This window comes from Centroberyx affinis, unplaced genomic scaffold, assembly GCF_046629955.1.
Source record: "Centroberyx affinis isolate AG114_WGS23_722 - 3 ecotype Tasmania unplaced genomic scaffold, CSIRO-AGI_Caff_v1 ptg006199l_1, whole genome shotgun sequence".
NCBI lineage: Eukaryota > Metazoa > Chordata > Actinopteri > Beryciformes > Berycidae > Centroberyx > Centroberyx affinis.
The window spans coordinates 44,764-63,305 of NW_027283144.1; the positions used below are offsets into that span (position 1 = coordinate 44,764).

Sequence of the window (18,542 nt, forward strand, 5' to 3'; positions counted from 1 at the left end):
GGAATGGCTCTCTTATCCGCTCTAGCTTGAGATATCAGCATGGAGAGAGAGAGTGAGAGAGAGAGAGGGGGGGGGAGAGGAAAAAGAGGAAGAGGCAGCTGCTGCAGACAGAGGGAGGACTGAAACTGACTGGGTAGACAAGGGCCAGATGGATACTGTTACACTTTCATTTCACCACCCCCCACCCCCACCCCGAAAAGCAGCAAATATCACACTCGTGCACCTGTGGCATGACTTCATAGTCAAGAATAAACACACAAAAAAGAGCAGTGAATTATTTATAAAATAAACCTTTATTTTTATCAAAAGTAGATCATGACAGCATTGAGATCGGAAAACAATGTTGTAATGCACAGAAATGGAAATAACAGCGACAAAAGTATATGAAAAACTAGTGCAAAAAACTCACAAATACAAAAATATATTGCACTTGGTATTCTGAAGTTAGAGGAGGAAGAAGTCATCTTTTGAACAACATTCTCAATTTATTCATCTGTAAACATTTTATCTTTTGTCGTTCGCCGTTCTTTTTTCGAGAGCTTTTTTTTTTTAAAACGTCCGCCTCTGGAAAAAATCTACAGCAAGAGGAGCTTTTTCTTTTTTTTTTTTTTTTTTTTTTTTTTTTAAGAGTTCAGGCCACAAAGAGCCGTCTCTACAGTTCAGAAACCAACAGGAGACTTGTGGTATTTTCGTCTTGGTTGGTCACAGTTGTGCTTTTTCAATATACCCTGTCTGGGCATATACCTGGTCGTATTAACTCACACACACACACACATACACGCACTCGCACACACACACACACACACACACACACACACACACACACACACAAAGTAGAGCTGTGCTTTAAGCGCTTAAGGTTGTGAAGTGGCTTGTCGTTTTAGCCCTCGCACACGTATTTCTAGGACTGAAGGATCTTGCACTTGTTCTTCTTCTCTTCTTCTGCCGTCTTCTCTCACGCTTTACCTCGCGGTGGGATTGCAGTTCAGCTCACAGGGAGACCGGCGAGGAGACGACGCGATTCCCGTTACAAATGTGCCATTTCGGTTAAAGAGTACGATATCGTATACATCGGTGGACAGAGTCGAGCGTATAGGCCTGTGGCGATCTGCGATATATATATATAAAACCACGAATAGAAAAGAAAGGTAGGTGTGCGCAAAATTCACTTTGAGGCAGGAGGATGCTTCTTACGACCGCTGTGTCAATTCTCCGACAGCGAGTGACCTTCTTGTCTTTTTCATCCCTCTCCATGCTCATTGGATGGTTTGCGGAACTGTCAAAAGAGGAAAGAGAAGGACGACTTCTTCTTGAGCAATCCTAGGTCGGGAATCCGGCACGGGGGGGGGGGCGCGCGCGATCCCCCGCTCCGTGCCTCGGTCACCCGATACTCTTCCCAGCTGACATTCCCGGGGTCAGTTAGCATCTTCCCCTTATTCATCATGATATATGATCTGGTGAGAAGTTGGCTAGGCAGGGCCTGAGCTGAGGGCGACGGGTGTCTGTGCGGATGGGACGCCTTTCCGTGGCTGCCGGGCTCCCTTCAGCGGGACGGACACGTGTCGGGTCTCCTGACGTCCTCGGCCCCGCACACGTCCACGGGGTCAGGGTAAGGGTCGACCTGAGCGACACACACACACACACACACACACACACACAGATCAGCATTTTACAGGTTGGTTGACTGAATAGCTGCATGGTAGTTTTCCTCATTAGGGGAGAGCGGGGTAAGTTGTCACATGGGTTAACTTGTCTCAGTGGCTTTATTTCTGAAACTAAATATTTTAGAGTCAAAAGTCCAATTACAAAAATGTTTACTTTCTTAATAAGAGTGTACCTATGTTGATTACAACAGTCTAAGTCAAAACACATAAAAGCAATTTGTATAGCTGAAAAGTAAATAATGAAAATCTTAGTGTTTTTCTTCTCATTTTTCTCTTCTAAAGGAATAAAAATAATTATACATTGTGACACATAAAAGCAAGGGTGAGCTATAACCTGATAATAAATTTGAATGGTTTAGTGAAGCTCTGTGCTCAGGGAAGGGACCTTTGCCAGGAATGCTTGGGTGGGGCATGTTGTCACATTGATTTCGGGGCATGTTGTCATAACTATCCAAATCCTTTTTTTTTTTTTTATTAGAAATAGCTTTACTGTCATTCTTTTCTGAATAAATGAGATTTTGGTACTTGCAAACAGCATGCTTGTCTATGTGACAACATGCCCCGTCATGTGTGACAACATGCCCTGAAATGGGGTAAGTTGTCAAGTGGTATTTCATCAGTAATGACGTTTTCTTCCAGTAAATTATTCAAAATGTAAAAATGCCATTTTTTAGACAAGACCTTAATCTAGCTAGAGAAATACATATTGTATCTCAGTAGTAAGGCACTGCTGAGAAATACACCACTGAGTAAAAAGTGTGACAACATGCCCCGCTCTCCCCTAATATGCACATTTTTACAGCAAGTTGCTCCAAAATCTAATCAGATCATCTACTCTATAGGGGGGACCTGAGGTGTAAGTATGAAGTTTCTGTCATGTATTGTTCTTCAGGTATTTTTTTATATTATTTTATTTTCTGTATCTGACATTGTTCTGATGATACACCTATGCTGCTCCTGCGTTTTGCTCACTTCCTTGTTCTCATGTTTACATTTCCACCCGTCATAGACACGCACACGCTTGCCCTGTTAATCCAATGAGGGCTTTCTGAATTCAAATGTTCAAATGTGTTTGGATAGGAACTGCTTTTCATTCACACAATGACATTGTTGTAATGCTTTTAAGCATTATAACAATTTTGTTTACGCACACATCTCCACTTATGTTTGCCTCCTCAAAAATGTGGTTTATCATATTGTTTGGATTCGGATGAAAGCAAAAGACATCTAGGGGAAGGGAGGTAAGTAACATGATATCCGTTTCTCTGATGATATCATAAAATCCACAGGAATTTTTAGAAGGGAGAGCGGGCACAATGGAAAATGGGCTGAACATTCACTGTGGGCAGAATTATCCTTTAAAAACACTATTAGGCATATTAGAATGTTACCTCATAAAGATTTATAGCAGCCTAAAAATGTGGTAAAGTGCAAATAAAAAGGTAGATAAAATTTGTTTAAGTGGGTTTACCCTCCACTACATCCCAGCTTAATTACATCTACAGCTGAATTATTTTTGTAACTCTAGTGTCAGAATATATCTGCGTATGAATGTGTGTGTTTGCGTGTGTGCATGTGCGTCAGCGGTACCTCGGAGTAGAGTGGCGGGGGCAGATATCTGAACTCTGTGATGTATGTTAGCAGAGATCCCCGGTCCTCTCCCTCCCCGTCAGACCTATCACAGCCCTGCAGGCAATCCTGCCTGTGCGCCTCTGATACTGCCAGATCACTGTAGCTCGGGGGTGCTGCAAAAACAATCACAAGGTGCAAATTAGAGAAATAGAACTTCCTGCGTGTGTGTGTGTGTGTGTGCTTGATACTGACGGGGCAAACGTGTGTGTGCGTGTGTGTGTACGTACCCTCAGGTCTCTCTGGCAGGCCCAGCCAGCTCAAATTGCTGCAGTTGCTGCTAATGCTAGAGGTCCGACTGGAGCAGGCGTGGAGAGGTATCGTCCCGATCACCAGCGGCAACGACAGAGACAAGTTCAACCCCCCAGGGACGTCCACGTACACCTGAAGGAAGCGAGCGGAGAGAGAGAAGAAGAAGAAGAGAGAGAAGATTTGGAAGAGGATGGAAAGGGAGAGAAAAGAAAAAACGTTGTTACTGGGCAGATCTTTTCGCTGATACAACGTGACACGCAGGTCACTGAGCAGAGAGACCTGTTCGACTTGTTCATATCATTCACATTCATCACCTGGGTTAACTGAGTATTTACACACATGCATGACCTACGCTGCATTAGACAGGGCAGGTAACCTGTCAAACCAATTTGGCAGCATGTCTAGAAGACACTGGAACTCGTTCAAATATTCTGCTTTGGGAATGTGGCAGGCGGTTGAAGGCGCAGTGCGTTTTTGTGGTTCGTGCAGTTAAGTGCACCAGCAGCTGCATGGGTTAAAGTCCCAGCATGCATCATTCTGTAGCCCATGTTCTCTCCCTGCTGTATGTTGTCACAATAAAATACTTCAGGATAGGTAACTGCCTTTGTACTTTCCCCTTACAATAACCTGTCAGCTGTTAAGTGATAAGAACATAGACACCAAAATCATCCATGTGTCCCCGGTAGATCGTTGACTCTGGCTCCATGCTAACACTTTAGCAAACACTATGTTGAGTCATGCTAAGTTACTAGCATTATCTAAAGTAAGAAAACTGACCTTTTAGTAATAAAAAGTTGTTTGTTTTTTATTATATGACTTGTAGATTCATACATTTTAAAAATGAAATATGAATTCAATATAGCTGATGTAGCAGGTTTATTTTTGGAGTGAGAGTGATTTTTAGCTGTACACAGTCTCCCATCACCTTCCACCTTCACCTCCCATGGAAACACAGAAAATATTCCCTGCTACCTCAAAAAAGCAGGTTATTTTTAAAATCATATTTTGTATAAATTTGATCTCCACCACAAAACTTGTCCACATATCATTTAAAATTGTGTACCGTTTACCTTTAGTATTCAAATTTTCTCACTTTTGAGATAACACTACTATCACTCAACATAGTTTATGCTAAAGTGTTAGCACGAAGCACCAGAGCCAACGATCTATCGCGGACCCATGGATGATTTTGGTGTCTGTGTTCTCATCGCGTAACAGGTAAGATGACCGAATGGTTCTTTTAATCGCTGCAAAATTATTTGTACTCACCACGAGGGCATATTCTACTCGGATGATGGGGCAGTCCAGGATGGAGGGGGATACCGGGGGAATCTTGAGCAGCTTGCCCTCCCAGCTCTGACTCTTGCCCTGGGGCAAAGAGTCCCCCCGCAGGTTGGACACCAGCTGCTGGATCTGCTTGCCCTTGCCTTTGGCGAAGAAGGTCTGGGTCTGGTACAGCGCGGCCTTGGGCACCACGACGCGGGACGAGCAGTTCTCCACTTCGGCAAAGATTTGGATGGACTCACCTTGGGGAAACGGGGGGAGAGAAGAGAAGCGAGCGGGTCTGTCAAGACGGAGAGGGGCGGATCAGGGCCACGAAGGACCGGAAAGAGAGTTTGAAGACTTAGAAGGAGAGGTACGTTCGTCTTACCTGGTGTGTAGCCCTTTCGCTCTATCTTGGCGCTGAGTGAGATCGGGCCTGAAGCACAGAACCAGCAGCACAGGGTCTTCTCCTTGGTACCAGCCTGCGGTGCCTGTTCGGATATCGGTACCGATCAGATTAACCCCTTTAACAACCATCAAAACTATGAAAATGTTACGTTCAGTCCCTAAAATACATAATCATGCCCCTTGCTCTTACCAGCAGCAATGGGGTGTTGATGTCAATGTGTTCGAAGACAATGAACTCCTTCTTCACTTTAACGGGGAGCAGCCACGGACGGTGCAGTTCTGCTTTGACCCAGTACCTCACGCTACCATGCTTCCCTTCAAAGGAAGTGGCCAGGGCCCTAATAGACGACAAGAGGGGGGGGACGGGGGGAGGACGGAGGGGTATTAGGGTTTTAAGGAAGTGAGCGGTCGGGGTGGTCTGTGTTTAGTGTGTGTGTGTGTCAGCTACGACTTACATCTGCGGCAGGTTGAAGCTGAAAGCGAATTCGTGCAAGCCCGTGTGGAGAACGGTCAGGCCTTCCTCGGGACAGTCCTCGTCTGAAAGACAGGAGAACACACACTTTCTATACACACGTACAGGACGGTTCAGTCAGACCAGCCTTATTGCTTGAGAGCACTTCGCCCCTAATGACTGATTTCCAACTTAAGGGGCTCGTACACACCAATACAACACGATAATGCTGCTTTTGCCTGAAAACACGACATTCAGTCTGTGGGTTTCGTATGGAAAAACACTTGGGAAGGACACAACTTAGTCATTTCTTATGAGAAAAAGAAAAATCATCAATCGTTCTTGAGCTTTGTAGAATGCAGACAACTGTAGAACTCAAATAATCATATGAAAAACTATTAATCTCGAGTCAAACAAAATAAGCACTCGCACTTGGATTTATAAACTTTTTTTTTTGTACTGATTATTAAAACAATACACGGTGTAATTACACAGTTCAGAGAGCAGACGGGTCCAGAGCTGCCATAAAGCGGCACACCCTGAGACAGAAAAGAACATGACCTCGTTCCACTTCCTCATTTCGACTGTTATTGTTTGCATTTAACATTTTAAACGGAGCTCAACCCCTTCTGAACTTCAGCTTCCTGCCACCTCAGCACTCGCTCTATTTCATCTTGCATCTGTGGCGTGTTTGTGTCTGTCTGCGTGTGCGTGTGCATATGTGTCTGCTGCCAGAGCTGTCATAAACAGCTAGCGTGTGAGTCAGAGTGTGTGTGTGTGTGTGTGTGTGTGTGTGTGTGTGTGTGTGTGTGCGTGCGTGCGTGCTGTCAAGTAACCGGCAACACAGAGAAAGCAGGAGCAGACCGGTATGAACCAGAATGAGCAGCCTCCTTCAGCTGGATACTCCCAACGCATGCACTACAACTCGGCCTCCCATTGGAGGAGAGGCGACATAAATTACTGCTCGGGCTGCCATTGGTGGGCTCCTGACAAGCCCCTGCCCACATTTGTATGGCCATGTGGTCTGTGGCATTGGAGGATGGAGGAAGAGAGAGGAAGGGTGTTGCACACTCAAAACACTGAAGGACAGGTAGAAAGGCAAATTCTCACAAAATAGCAAGAGACTTAGAATAAATGAGGACAGACAAAAGATCAGGTACATTCACTTGTGTTTAATCATTAACCATCATCAGCATTTGTACATTAGAATCACATACAATCACAATCAATATAATATTTTCATTCTTTTGTTTTAGTACAATTACAGTCAGAGGATTTAACAAAATTCAGAAAGTGAAGATTGTCCAGCCTGATGTCCAGAGGAACAGAAATCTATTGTCCAGATGATTTCACCTTATTAAAAAACATGACAAAAATAAAAATCTACACCTGTGACCCCAAACATTACTATGATCGAACACCCCTGAATAAATAAACAAAACATGAATATAATATATATGGTTCATGCTCAGTCTGGAGCTAGAAAAACTAAGAGAAAAACTCAGTAACAAGTTTTAAATAGATAACATTCATATTGCCGAAGTGCTCGTTGAGGGCAATCTTCTTCATAGTCTTGATGTGTTATCACGAAAGAACGTTAGCTCACCAAGAGAAGCACATAGTCTGTCTAAACGTGTCTGTTAGTCACTGACTGAGATGGCTGTGTCCATCTCGAGTGACATTTGTTTCCATCAGCAGTGTTTTGAAGGCATGGGATGCTTTGCGAATGGCAGCAGAACACTGGGGAAGTTTGGGAAAAGTGGACTGTCACTTTTTTTTTCCCAGGGAGGTGTGATGTTATTGTAGACACATAACAATCCGAGAGAGAGAGAGAGAGAAAGAGAAAGAGAAAGAGAGGGGGGGGGGGGGGGGAGAGAGAGAGCGCGAGAGAGAGAGGCTGGTCCTCCCTCCCCTCCCTCCTTCTCTCTCTGGCTGCCAGTTTCTGAACAGGTTTGAACCGCTTCTAACAAAGGGAGTTGCCTGAACTAGCCTACTTCAGGATGTCATCAGTGAAAAATGCTTCTACCACAGCAGTAACCATCAATATTAGATATTTGGACTTAAAACGCTTTGGTTAAAGTGTATTTTGGCCCATTACTTTAAGCGTTTTACACATTGATCGCTACTTTTCTAGAGGCAACAGTGATGTCAACAGAGGCTGCTGGCTATATTAACTCACTCGACGGCTGTCACTTTTGTAATGATTACTTAGAAGTAATATGACATGTAAATAAAATGCCTTGTCGACAATGTGTCGCATTTTGCAGTTTCATTTGCGGTGAAAGAAGAGCGCCTATCTATAGCGTGGAGGATCAGCTGTCGCATCAGCACCACTATCCTGGACGGTCTCATGTTTTGAGGCGCTGTGTTTTATATGCAGGAACACAGACATAGCAGTGTGTGCAGACTTCATATGCCACCACATAAGGAAAAGTTCTCTAACAAACTAACCAGTAGACTAATCAGCTTCTATCAAAATTAAGTAGTCTAATCATCTGACTTTGCATCACTTCAAACACTGCGACAGCAACAATTCGACCACTGTTTTGCCACAGTAAAATGTGCATGGTGGTAATTGGCCCTTACCTCTCTCCTCTCCTATTAAGGTGTCGTAATGGTGCAAGTATTCCACCTCCTCGGTGTAGTTTTGAGTGTAGGCAGTGTTTGCTCCGGCGTTACGGGACTCGGTCCATCGGACCTTGGCGACTCCTCGGGCGGTTATGTTGAGGCTTTTCACTCGCACGTCTCCCGTCACCTCCACCACCACCCGCCCCGAGACCGAGTCGCCACCGGAGAACACCGGCATGTTGTTCTCATTCAAACTGTCAAAGTAGATCGCCAAGGCCCTCACTTTGCCCAGTACCATGATGGCTTTTTTTTTTTTTTTTTAAAGTGTCTACAAAGGCGAAGTTATGGAAGGACCTGTAGGGCACAAAGGCATGCGCCTCGCCCCCCCGGCTGCCCAGCGCACAGCTGGGTCAGTGGCTCCGTCGGCGGTGTTTCATCTGGGGCTTCTTCTCGGTTTCAGACGCAGCTGATAGTCGTTTCATCACACATCTCCTGCTCAGCCTCCCGGTCTGTAGTGCGGTCTGGTTCCCAGGCGCTCCTGTCTTAAAGAGTCGGTGCGCAAAAACAACCTCACTGAGCATGTGCGTGAAGGCCAGCCCTCTGGTGAATGAGAGCTGAAGCCATGGCCTATTAGAAATAATCAGAGAAATACATTTATTTAGTCGCTCTATGATGTTATGTGCGTTAGTTGGGTATGGCAAAGTGTGCCTAATTGAGTCAGATATTTATCTTGTAGTTTTTATTTATAATATTATTTATAAATATAATAATATTTATAATGGAGAGTAAAGATCAAGCAAAAGAAATGCCAGAAATGTATTTGGAAGCCATATCTTAAAAAGGACAATGTTGCTTCTAAACTGATAGTTTGGTGACCTATGCGTCCAATAATTTATCACATTGAGCAGCTAATAATAACCTGTCAGTCATCAGTCATTATTCCACTTTGTCCCCAGAGATTTGCTGGATATCAGAGGGTTTGGAAGTTTTGGTGGCAAATTATGTTACACGCAGGGACTTAGATGCATAGACCTACAGTATGTTAATTCTTTAGTGATGCATGTAGTATTTCTCAGCATTTGCTATACTTTGACATCTACTTTTTGTGTTGGCGAATAAAGATAAAGTTTTGTCTAAAAATTTCATTTTTTTTCAATTATTAATGCAAAAAGGATTTGCAAATTGCAAAAAAAATGCTAGTTGTCTTGTAAAGCACACTCTATGAACCTAATAACCAATTCAACACTTAGGCTACCTGTGCCCCTTGTCAGCCTAATCCCAACTTTGGCAGCACTGAACCATAATATCATATCCTTAATATCTTAATATTGGGACCGCACAATTTCACAACTCATAAAATAGGGAATCTCCATTTATACCACTCCTACTGTATATCACTTCCCATTGTCAGTATGAACATTTGCCCAGGCTAGACTTTTGGGAAAATGTCCATGCCTGGAACATAAAGTTTGACCTATAGCCACTCATAATCAGTTTGAATTTGAGGGATGAAAAACACAAAAAGAACTTTTGACCTCATTTGACCAGTAAGGAAGTTACTATTACCAAACATAGACACACAGCCACAATGTAACATGCAAGAGTGTGAAATCACTCTAGACTACGCAAAAGCTCAGGAAATGAATCATTGCAGTACGTAATGATAGTGATGGGGATACCCTAAAGTTCAGTGGGGCATTTGGCAAAGACAGCGTCATAACTGACACTTTTCAGTCCCTAAATACATTGGGAAGGGTCCACATTGTCTATGATACTGTTTGTTTTCCCCTTTATAATCTCCCCATTACAACTCTCAGGGAGTCTGGGGTTTCTACAAGGATGAACCATCTTCTGTCCTAATTTTACTAACTGTATCTTACCTAGTAAGGCTGCCTCTCCAGCATATTACAGCATTAAGCAAAACAGCAGCCTGAATATTTTGGTTGAACGCACGCATGGGAGAATTTTGACATCAAATGGTCTCAGTTTCCTTAGGAAGAAGAGTTTTATTTGTATGTTTTATAACAAAACTATAGACTCCTTTATACCTATAAGAGGTTTGTTTCTATGCTAAATCTACATTGTATGTTCCTTTGCTTTGCTTACATTGAAGCTGTTTGTCATGAGAGATGTATTCTACAACAGCATGAATCATCAGTATTTCTGCAGGTTACAACTGTGTTACTTTCAGCAGGGCTTCATGTAAATTAGAAAGGGGTTATTCCTGTATTCTGGCTGATATTTGGCTAACCTACTGTACAGGGACCTTTTGGCATTTGATATAGAGCCATAAAGGTGGGCATGTGTTGTATTGAAGGCACTGAAAAATGGGAAATGGGAAGTGTCACCAACTCTCTATCACTTTCTGTAGGAAAACTGAAGTAAGTCTTGATGTTGACTTAGTTGATTTCTCAGTTGCTCCACAGTAAATCTGAAAAAACACTTCTCTGATGTAAGGGCAACATGTTCTTTTGGTTTTTCTTGGGACTGGAACTGAGGTTTTCGGTGATAGAGGGACAACAGACTGAGATAATGGCAGAGAGAACACATAATGGCAGAGAGTTGCCAGCTGTTTTTCATGTTCTAAATTTTCTATGTCGGCTGCAGACTGTGTGAACTGTGTGAGGTCAGGGGAGGAGTGGTGGGAGTGCAAATATCAGCATGTTCAGTCGCTGATATGGCAGAGCGGAGCAGCCACTGCCGGGATGAAAAATCATGAGAATCTCACCTGGCCACGTTCCTGCTGAAGTAGAGGAAGATGAGGAAGAAAGAGGAAAAAAAAGAAAACACTTCACAAACTCCTGGAAACGCCTGGAATGCATTGAACATCACAGACTGATGATATCTAACAAGGTCAGAGTATCTGAGGGTGGAATCGTCCTTTGAGCGCTCAGTCAACTTAAAAATAAAAATAAATAAAGTCAAATAAGTGCGATTATTTTCCTTACTCTCATTATTTAAGGGGAAATCTGGTTCTGTAGGCCAGCAGTCCTCAAACTGTGGTCTGTAGCAACAAAATCAAGATGAGATAAAGTTCATAATGACTCTGTAACCTCATTTATCCAAACCCCTGCTGAACGGAGATTACTCAGGAGACTGAAATTGTTTGGGACATTACAAGTATAAGGTTTCACTTTGTTGTTCGGGAAACAAACCTGTCAGTTTCTGATCTGGTCTGTTCTGGTTTCAGGGAAAGTCAACTGTCTGAGGCAGCAGACGACACGTGAGTCTCAGGGGTGGAGCCGTCGTTACAGAAGTGAGGGGGAGAGGCTTGGTTCAACACGTTTCTTTTTTTTTTTTAACCAACTTTGCGGAATGAACCTGCCTGAATTATACAGTATTTTTGGTTGGACTACCATTGTTTTGGACTACCATGTGAAACGAGTATCCCCTACATACATACTACGACTCTTAGATAGAGAGCTGGTAAATTAAAGCTGTTAAAACATGACTTAGCTATCAAACCAAATGCCGTACAAGTCAACTTACGTTTCTTGATTTTTAGGAAAAATCAGTTGTTTGCTGTCTTTTTGCTGAACATTATAACTACCTCTTAACACATAAAGTTGAGTATCTGGCATATGTGAACACCAAAGTAAAGTTAATCCACATGCATAATACAAAGGCCAAAAACATCCAATATCACCTTCATCTGTCCATGTAGATTTCACACCCTGAAATGGAGGGACCATGTAACCAAAAGGCAAACACCCTCATGTTAAAGCAGACAGTCTGTAGATGAACCATGGGACTCACTGAACATTGAGCCTCTTTTTAACCATACTTAGTGACACTAGCACTGAGAGTGAATAAAATACAAGGAATAACCGTGTTGATTCATCTCCTTCCCCAGAGAGCAAGCCCAGGGCATAAAGCCACTATAGACCAAACTAAACTCTTTCTCCATCCTAGCTCTCCATCCTCCTCCTCACTCTCTCCTCCTCAGTGTCCTTCTCACTCTTTCTCACTCTTTCTCACTCTTTCAGAGGAGCAGGAAGGACCAGGATGAGCGAGAAGGTGGATGAGAAGCCTGAAGCATGGAGAGACAAGAGCGAGGAGGATAGAGAGAGAAGGTTGAAGAGGAGAAGCAGGTTTGGAAAAGGAAGACTGAGGAGGAGGAGGAGGAGGAGGAAGAAGGAACGGGGTGATAGAAGAGGGAGAGGGAGGGATAAGAGTGAGGAGGGTGGAGAGGGAGGATTGTGGAGGACGGAAAAGGAAGAGGTGAGCTGGAGGGGACGAGGGAGGAATAAAACAGAGAAGAAGAATTGAGAGGGAAGATTGAGGAGCAGAAGGCAGGTTCTCAACCATGTGCCATTGAGGCCCAAGAGTCTGCAGGTTTTCATTCCAACCAAAGACTACAGCAGCTGATGTATTTCATCAAAATTAGATGGGTGACATGACACCCAGTATCCCTTTCATGACCCCTGTCCTTCTGAACTTGAATCAGTCGGACCAAGAAATCACGTGGACTGTGCGATGTGTGTGGGCTTGCAACATGGCAAACAAAGAACCTCAGTGTTTGTGGTGTGTCTCTATGTGTTTCTACCACATCCTATATATTGTCTGCAAGATATAACGGAGCTGTCCTCTTACCTGTTTTTCATAGTAGTCAAGTAGACCTAGTTTCTGATACAATGCTTATCAAGAGCTTACAAAATTTGTATTCTGTAATTGATGGGATTGAAGTACAATACTTCAGTCAAGACATACTTAAAGTAATAATCTGTAACTTTTCCATGTAAGTAAGTGTCAATTTTGCTTCTCTCTATCACCAGTTGATACCATACAATAGTGATTCAACCTTCATGAAAGCTTTTACATTTGTTGTCCTAAACACCTAAGAGCGGGTCCCTCTTTCCCGTGAAAAATCCTCTGCTGCACAGGAAGTGATGCGTTTCATGTTTACTGAAGCAACAGCAGCGGTTTGTTTGGAGTAAATATAAGAAGGTAGAAGAAATGCCAAAGCAATGACTGCTCAATAAAAATGCAAAAAAAAAAGAAGCAAAATCAAGAAAAACAAGAATGTTGTGGAAAGTAAAATTACTGATTTAAAAAAATACCCCAAAAAGTACAATTACACGGAAAAGTGACTCAGTTTTAGCAAAGTCAGTAATTGCACCTAGTAGCGTCACAACTGGACTTGGTCCTGATTGGCTCCCCTCACAGAAAAATTACTGAAATCCGACCAATCAGGCCAGTTTACAGCAATTGAACTGGAAAGCCTCCACTCAGCAGATTTTGCCTCATTTGAATTAGAGGAGCTGCTGTTGTTGGCCAATCGGGGTCCAGTGCTGTAAGGACTTAGTCTTCAAATTAATTCAATTGAACTAATTCAATATTGAGAAAACATCATGGAGAACATTATTCTTGTAAATTGTTTTTAAGTTAGTGAGAAACAACATGGTTTTGCAATTGTTCCTGTTTCACAGTGTGCAATTTGTATTGCTGCTTACTGGCAAACTAGCTAAAGGTCAAATTTGAAAATGTCTTGATAGCTATACCGTGTATTTAATGTCAGCTCCCTGTTTATGAATCTGCTTTTGTAGTAATTTACCAACACACTGGATCTGATATAATTATTGTGCTATTAAACTAGGGTGAGTGCCTATAGAGAAAACTGGCTTGAACATGCCTTTGACGTTATACAGTATCAAACAGCACTGTATGTTTCCAAAACAACAGAACGACAAGGATAGGGATCAGATTTAGTTCTTGGGTATTTACATGCTAACTGCAAATATATATGATGTAGCTGTGGGACGACTGTATTGAATGCTGGAATTGTGCATCTTCATCAGTTTGTACACTGGATGATGCTCAATACAACTACCGCACTTGGAGGAATTAGACTTGAGACTTGGCCATCACCTCTCCCATCCGGATTTGAGCTATAAATTATATATATATTCATTCAGGCTTTTGTATTCCTTAGGGGCGAAAGGAGGCTTTGGGTTTAGTAACTCAACTTCCTGAGGCTTTTCAATAGTTTTAGACTGGAGTGGAAAACCATCTCTAATGACCTCCCATGAAGCAAAACCCTGTTCTGTGGATGATAAAAATGAATGTGGAGTTCCCCCTGCTGGCCAAAGCTGTGATGTGGGACATGCCAGCTGAGAGGAGAGGGTATCCCAACCTGTTGTATCTCTATGTTGAGATACACTGAGGCACAAAGCAATAGGTACTTATACACTCCATCACAAACAAATGCTGTGATGTCCCAGTTCACTAGCTGCTAACAACCTGATTAAGTGCTGCATCATCCCCCATATGAAAAGCTCTGCAGCCTGAAGCTCATTTGGCTTCTCTGGTATCAGTTTGTGGAGCTGCCTGACCCTGAAAATCAAGAGCTGTCCTCCCAAAGCTGTTCAAATAGAAAGTGAGAACATTTCTTTGGAACAAGAAGAAGAAGCCGGTGTTAAGACAATTTAGTGCCGTGTATATCTAGTGATCTTTTGATTGTGTTTATTGTGTTTTATGTCGAGTTATTGTTATTTTGTCTTCCATCGAGGACCACAATGGAAGCGTTTCAAGTAACACTTTCTTGTGTTACCCTTTGCAGTCATATATACAATAAATATGTACATTCGTTATTTTTATCATCTATTTTTCTATTCAAATCAAATCAAACGTGTGTGTGTGTGCCTTATTATTGTTTTTATTTTTATTAAGCACATATTTTTACTTTCCTACTTTTTATACTGAAATATTCAAAAAAGGTTCACCGTGATACATTATGTTTTGCAAGGTTTATCACTTCTGAGAACATGAAAGTAACCACCTCCCTTTCTCTCTCCCCAGGAGATAAAGTTGTGATGTGTGATGAGTGGATGTGTTGTGGACAAAGAGCCTCTGTATGGTTAGTGCACACTAATTATTCTCTGAGGCTTTGCCATCTCTACTCTGACTGTACAACTCTCCTTGCAAGTGCAATATACAAAGATATAACAACATATACTCATGAGTTGAAGGATGAGGACATCTCTGTGTGTCAAGGTTCTTATAGTAAAATAAAAACTGAGATGAAACCTAAGTGTTGATGTAAAACTCAGGGAAAACAGACAATACATTTTGGCAGGAGAATTTTGGGCTATTTCTGCAGGATGTCAACAATGCCACTAGATGGCGATATCCTGTGGATCTACCTGTAAATGTCCTGTTCTGTCCTGGTCCAAACTTTAAGTCAGTTGAGAATGTATTGAAACATTAATGTAAATACATTTTAAAAATACGATATTATTTATTGTTCGTATTACACAACACTTGTTGCAAACATATACAAAATACCTGTTCTGAACTTACGCTCATTATACCTAAAAAATACCACCCCTACCAAAAATACTAAAACTCGAGCCAAAAATTAATATTAAATGACAGTCTGCAGATCAGTGTTTCCCTTGGATAGAGAAACATTGTGTATTAGGCACTGGATATAGTGCCTATTACATGTCTTACATGTTCGTGGTTAAGCGAATCACAAAGTAAAAGTGATTATGATTTAGTTGAATATATGAGAAGGGTAGACTTAAATATAGGTCATTGTTATTTGACACTGAAGTCATGCGTGCTATCAGCTGATTGGCTACCAGCTGTCCAATCCAAACAGCTGACTCTCATCACCAATCACATTCAAACAAGTCAATGTATAATCTGACAGCTCACACTGCTGATCAGTCATGCCACTGCTGCTGTTGACCCAAGTCAATGTAAAAACTCCCTCCACCACCTCAACCTCCTCCTGCTATTCTCTTGTGCAAGCTGTCTCTGAATTATGTCTGGATTTATGTTGGTTTTCATATTATTTCATATTACAGTTTTTCCACAATTGTTTACACACTAAAACTGGAACTTGGGACACAATCACTAAAACCTGAAACTCATCTATCAAATCCCTAAACCAAGTCTGCAAACCTACAAGCACATTTTCTGCTTTTCACTCAGTTTGCAATTCTCTATCACACTTTTTGCAAAACACTACACACAGTAATGTGTAGTTTTCTCTCGTTCTCTATATTAGGCACAACATTCAAAAACTAAAATCACGTGTTCATTTGGAAGCACTGCCATCCCAAATGCTTAACTTCATTTACCAATTGGCCACATCCACTCATCACACATATAAACACTAATATCTGAATTGTTCACTCAGAAATCAGAGCTTCAGCACTATAAAAAAAAAAGGCCACAGGTGAGCTTTCTTGTTTTTGAGAACAATGTTGCAGTGAGAGCTAGAGGAAGAGGAGTGACAGTAAAAGGAGGAAAAGGAGGACGAGGACAAAGAAGAGCAAGGAGAACAGTTATCTCAGATGAGATCCGGGTCACTTTGGTTCACCATGTGGTCCATGGGTTGAGCATGAGGGAGGCTGGGCAGAGAGTCCAGACCATCCTGAGCTTCATTGCTGCTTCCAGCATCCAGACATTCAGAAATGAGAACAGGCAAGTAGCCTCCTGTCTACACCATGCTACTGCTCTTTATACTGCAGTAGTAGTAGTATTAGTATTAGTAGTAGTAGTAGTAGCAGTAGTAGTCCTACACATCAGTAGGCCTGTGCTACTCAGTGATGGTGGGCCAATGTTACAGTAATGTGTCATTTCATATTGAAAAATAGAGATATTCTTATACCATAACCAATCACATCATGTTTCTGGATCTTCTGCAGAACTGAGAGATGACCAGTCTGTGTGAACATGGCTTGTGATGTAGATGAGGAGCTGTGGTCAGACCCAAATACGAGGCAGGATGCAGCCTCATTTTTTTTCTTTTTCTTTTTCTGTTTTTCGCCTACTGCATTGTGTTTTGTATGTAGAACACTTCACATATCCAACACAAATTCAAGTGTTGAAATAAAGTATTTGTGATTGAAATAAAGTATTTGGGTGTAACAATATTTGAGTATATATACATTACTGTAACAGTCTTTTACAACAGGCTACTGTGCATGAGTCTACTTCTGAACATGCAAAAGGCATAAGCCTACTGATGAGATATTCATAATAGTGTTTTCCGTTAAGCGCATCAGTTGTTAGAAACATGTATTCATTTGATGGTTGTGTGTCATTTTATTGCAAAATAACATTTTGAAAAGAGATAAAATGGTTTTGAATGAAATGTTTCATTTTGCCAGTGATTTGTGGGGTTTTGCATTTTGTGTTAGTGGTTTTGTTTCAGAAAGGTTGTAACTGTGTTGTGGTACAGGCAGAGGACTTTATGTTGGTGGTTAGACTGATGCATGTAAAATGGACCAGCCAGCATCTAAGAACAGAGATGAAAGCAAAAGAAAGTGAGAAAAAGCAAGAGTCAGAGGGTTTGGGAAGTGGATTAGCGGTAGAGAATGGTCAAAAAGGCCAGCATCAAATGAACAACTTGCGTAATAAAGCAGAAAAATGTGTACACATAGTCCTACTGGTTGCTGTTGAAGGCTCAAGCTTCTTGCGTCAGAGCAGATTGGAATGCTATATTTGCCCTAACTCTGGGTCCAAAGGAAACAGCTGCTGAATCCATGCAAATGTTTTCTGAAGGGTTTGATAAACAGTCTGGTATGGATCCTATGAATAGCACACCTAGAAAAATAGACAGGGCTCTAGAGAGCTTAAGTAGTAACTGAACCCTAAACCCAAATCTGTGGTGAAGCCTGACACCTAATGGTGAAAAGAAGGGTAATGCACTGGCAATCTGCTATCGGCTGATCTTTGTGCCAGGTTATGTCACCACCTGTTGTACTCTATAGAAGGTGACATCACCTCTCACCAAATAGCCAATAGCAAATGGCCATTTCAGTACCCTACTTTTCACCATTAGGTGTCAGGCTTCACCACAGATTTGGGTTTGGGTTTTAGTTACTCTTTAAACCCAGATTTAGGAAAGGTGATGAAATTGACCAATCCCATATACAAGATCATGGCATGGGAACAACATGCACTGCTGTACATCATGCAGAAAGAGTAAGACTATGGCAGCCACTGAACTGATGAAAATGCAAACTCAAGCATCCCAGCAACAAGGGACCAAACCAAAAGTTCATTATTATTCAGCCCCACTGTATAGAGACAGAGACTCTCACACAGAACTGCTCTCTGTCTCTTTTGTGGTAAATATGGCCATTTGAAAAAGGAGTGCCACCACAGACAGATGAAGCATTTTAGGAAGGGAAGCCCCTAGCCAGCAGGTGTGTCAGTATTGGAATATTTGCATCACAGTGTGTATGTGGACATAAAGCAGGCTGGGATTGGACAAGTGCTGTGGAATATAATAGTTGAACAAGACTCTAAAAAGAAAAGAAAATATCAAGCACAGAGGCCCATTTGGATCT

General features: G+C 42.0%; 1 protein-coding gene across 1 annotated transcript; it reads right to left on the reverse strand.

Moving 5' to 3' along the window:
* Positions 1 to 313: 313 nt before the first annotated feature.
* Positions 314 to 8,759, reverse strand: LOC139638207 (arrestin domain-containing protein 3-like). The gene is made up of 8 exons (XM_071512259.1): positions 8,254 to 8,759; positions 5,672 to 5,753; positions 5,407 to 5,554; positions 5,197 to 5,299; positions 4,815 to 5,071; positions 3,524 to 3,677; positions 3,255 to 3,409; positions 314 to 1,621 (listed from the first exon to the last, which is right to left on the reverse strand). Exons 1-8 carry the CDS (start codon positions 8,531 to 8,533, stop codon positions 1,544 to 1,546), a joined length of 1,257 nt encoding a protein of 418 aa, XP_071368360.1. The 5' UTR covers positions 8,534 to 8,759; the 3' UTR covers positions 314 to 1,543.
* Positions 8,760 to 18,542: the final 9,783 nt, after the last annotated feature.

What these genes read in the sequence shown, in the direction of transcription:
- LOC139638207 (XM_071512259.1), bottom strand. Translation starts at nt 8,533, where the DNA reads ATGGTACTGGGCAAAGTGAGGGCCTTGGCGATCTACTTTGACAGTTTG. An exon ending in CTTAATAGGAGAGGAGAGAG is followed by an intron (nt 5,754 to 8,253) that starts GTAAGGGCCAAT and finishes CCTGTCTTTCAG; the next exon opens with ACGAGGACTGTCCCGAGGAA. An exon ending in CCTGCCAGAGAGACCTGAGG is followed by an intron (nt 3,410 to 3,523) that starts GTACGTACACAC and finishes TTGTTTTTGCAG; the next exon opens with CACCCCCGAGCTACAGTGAT.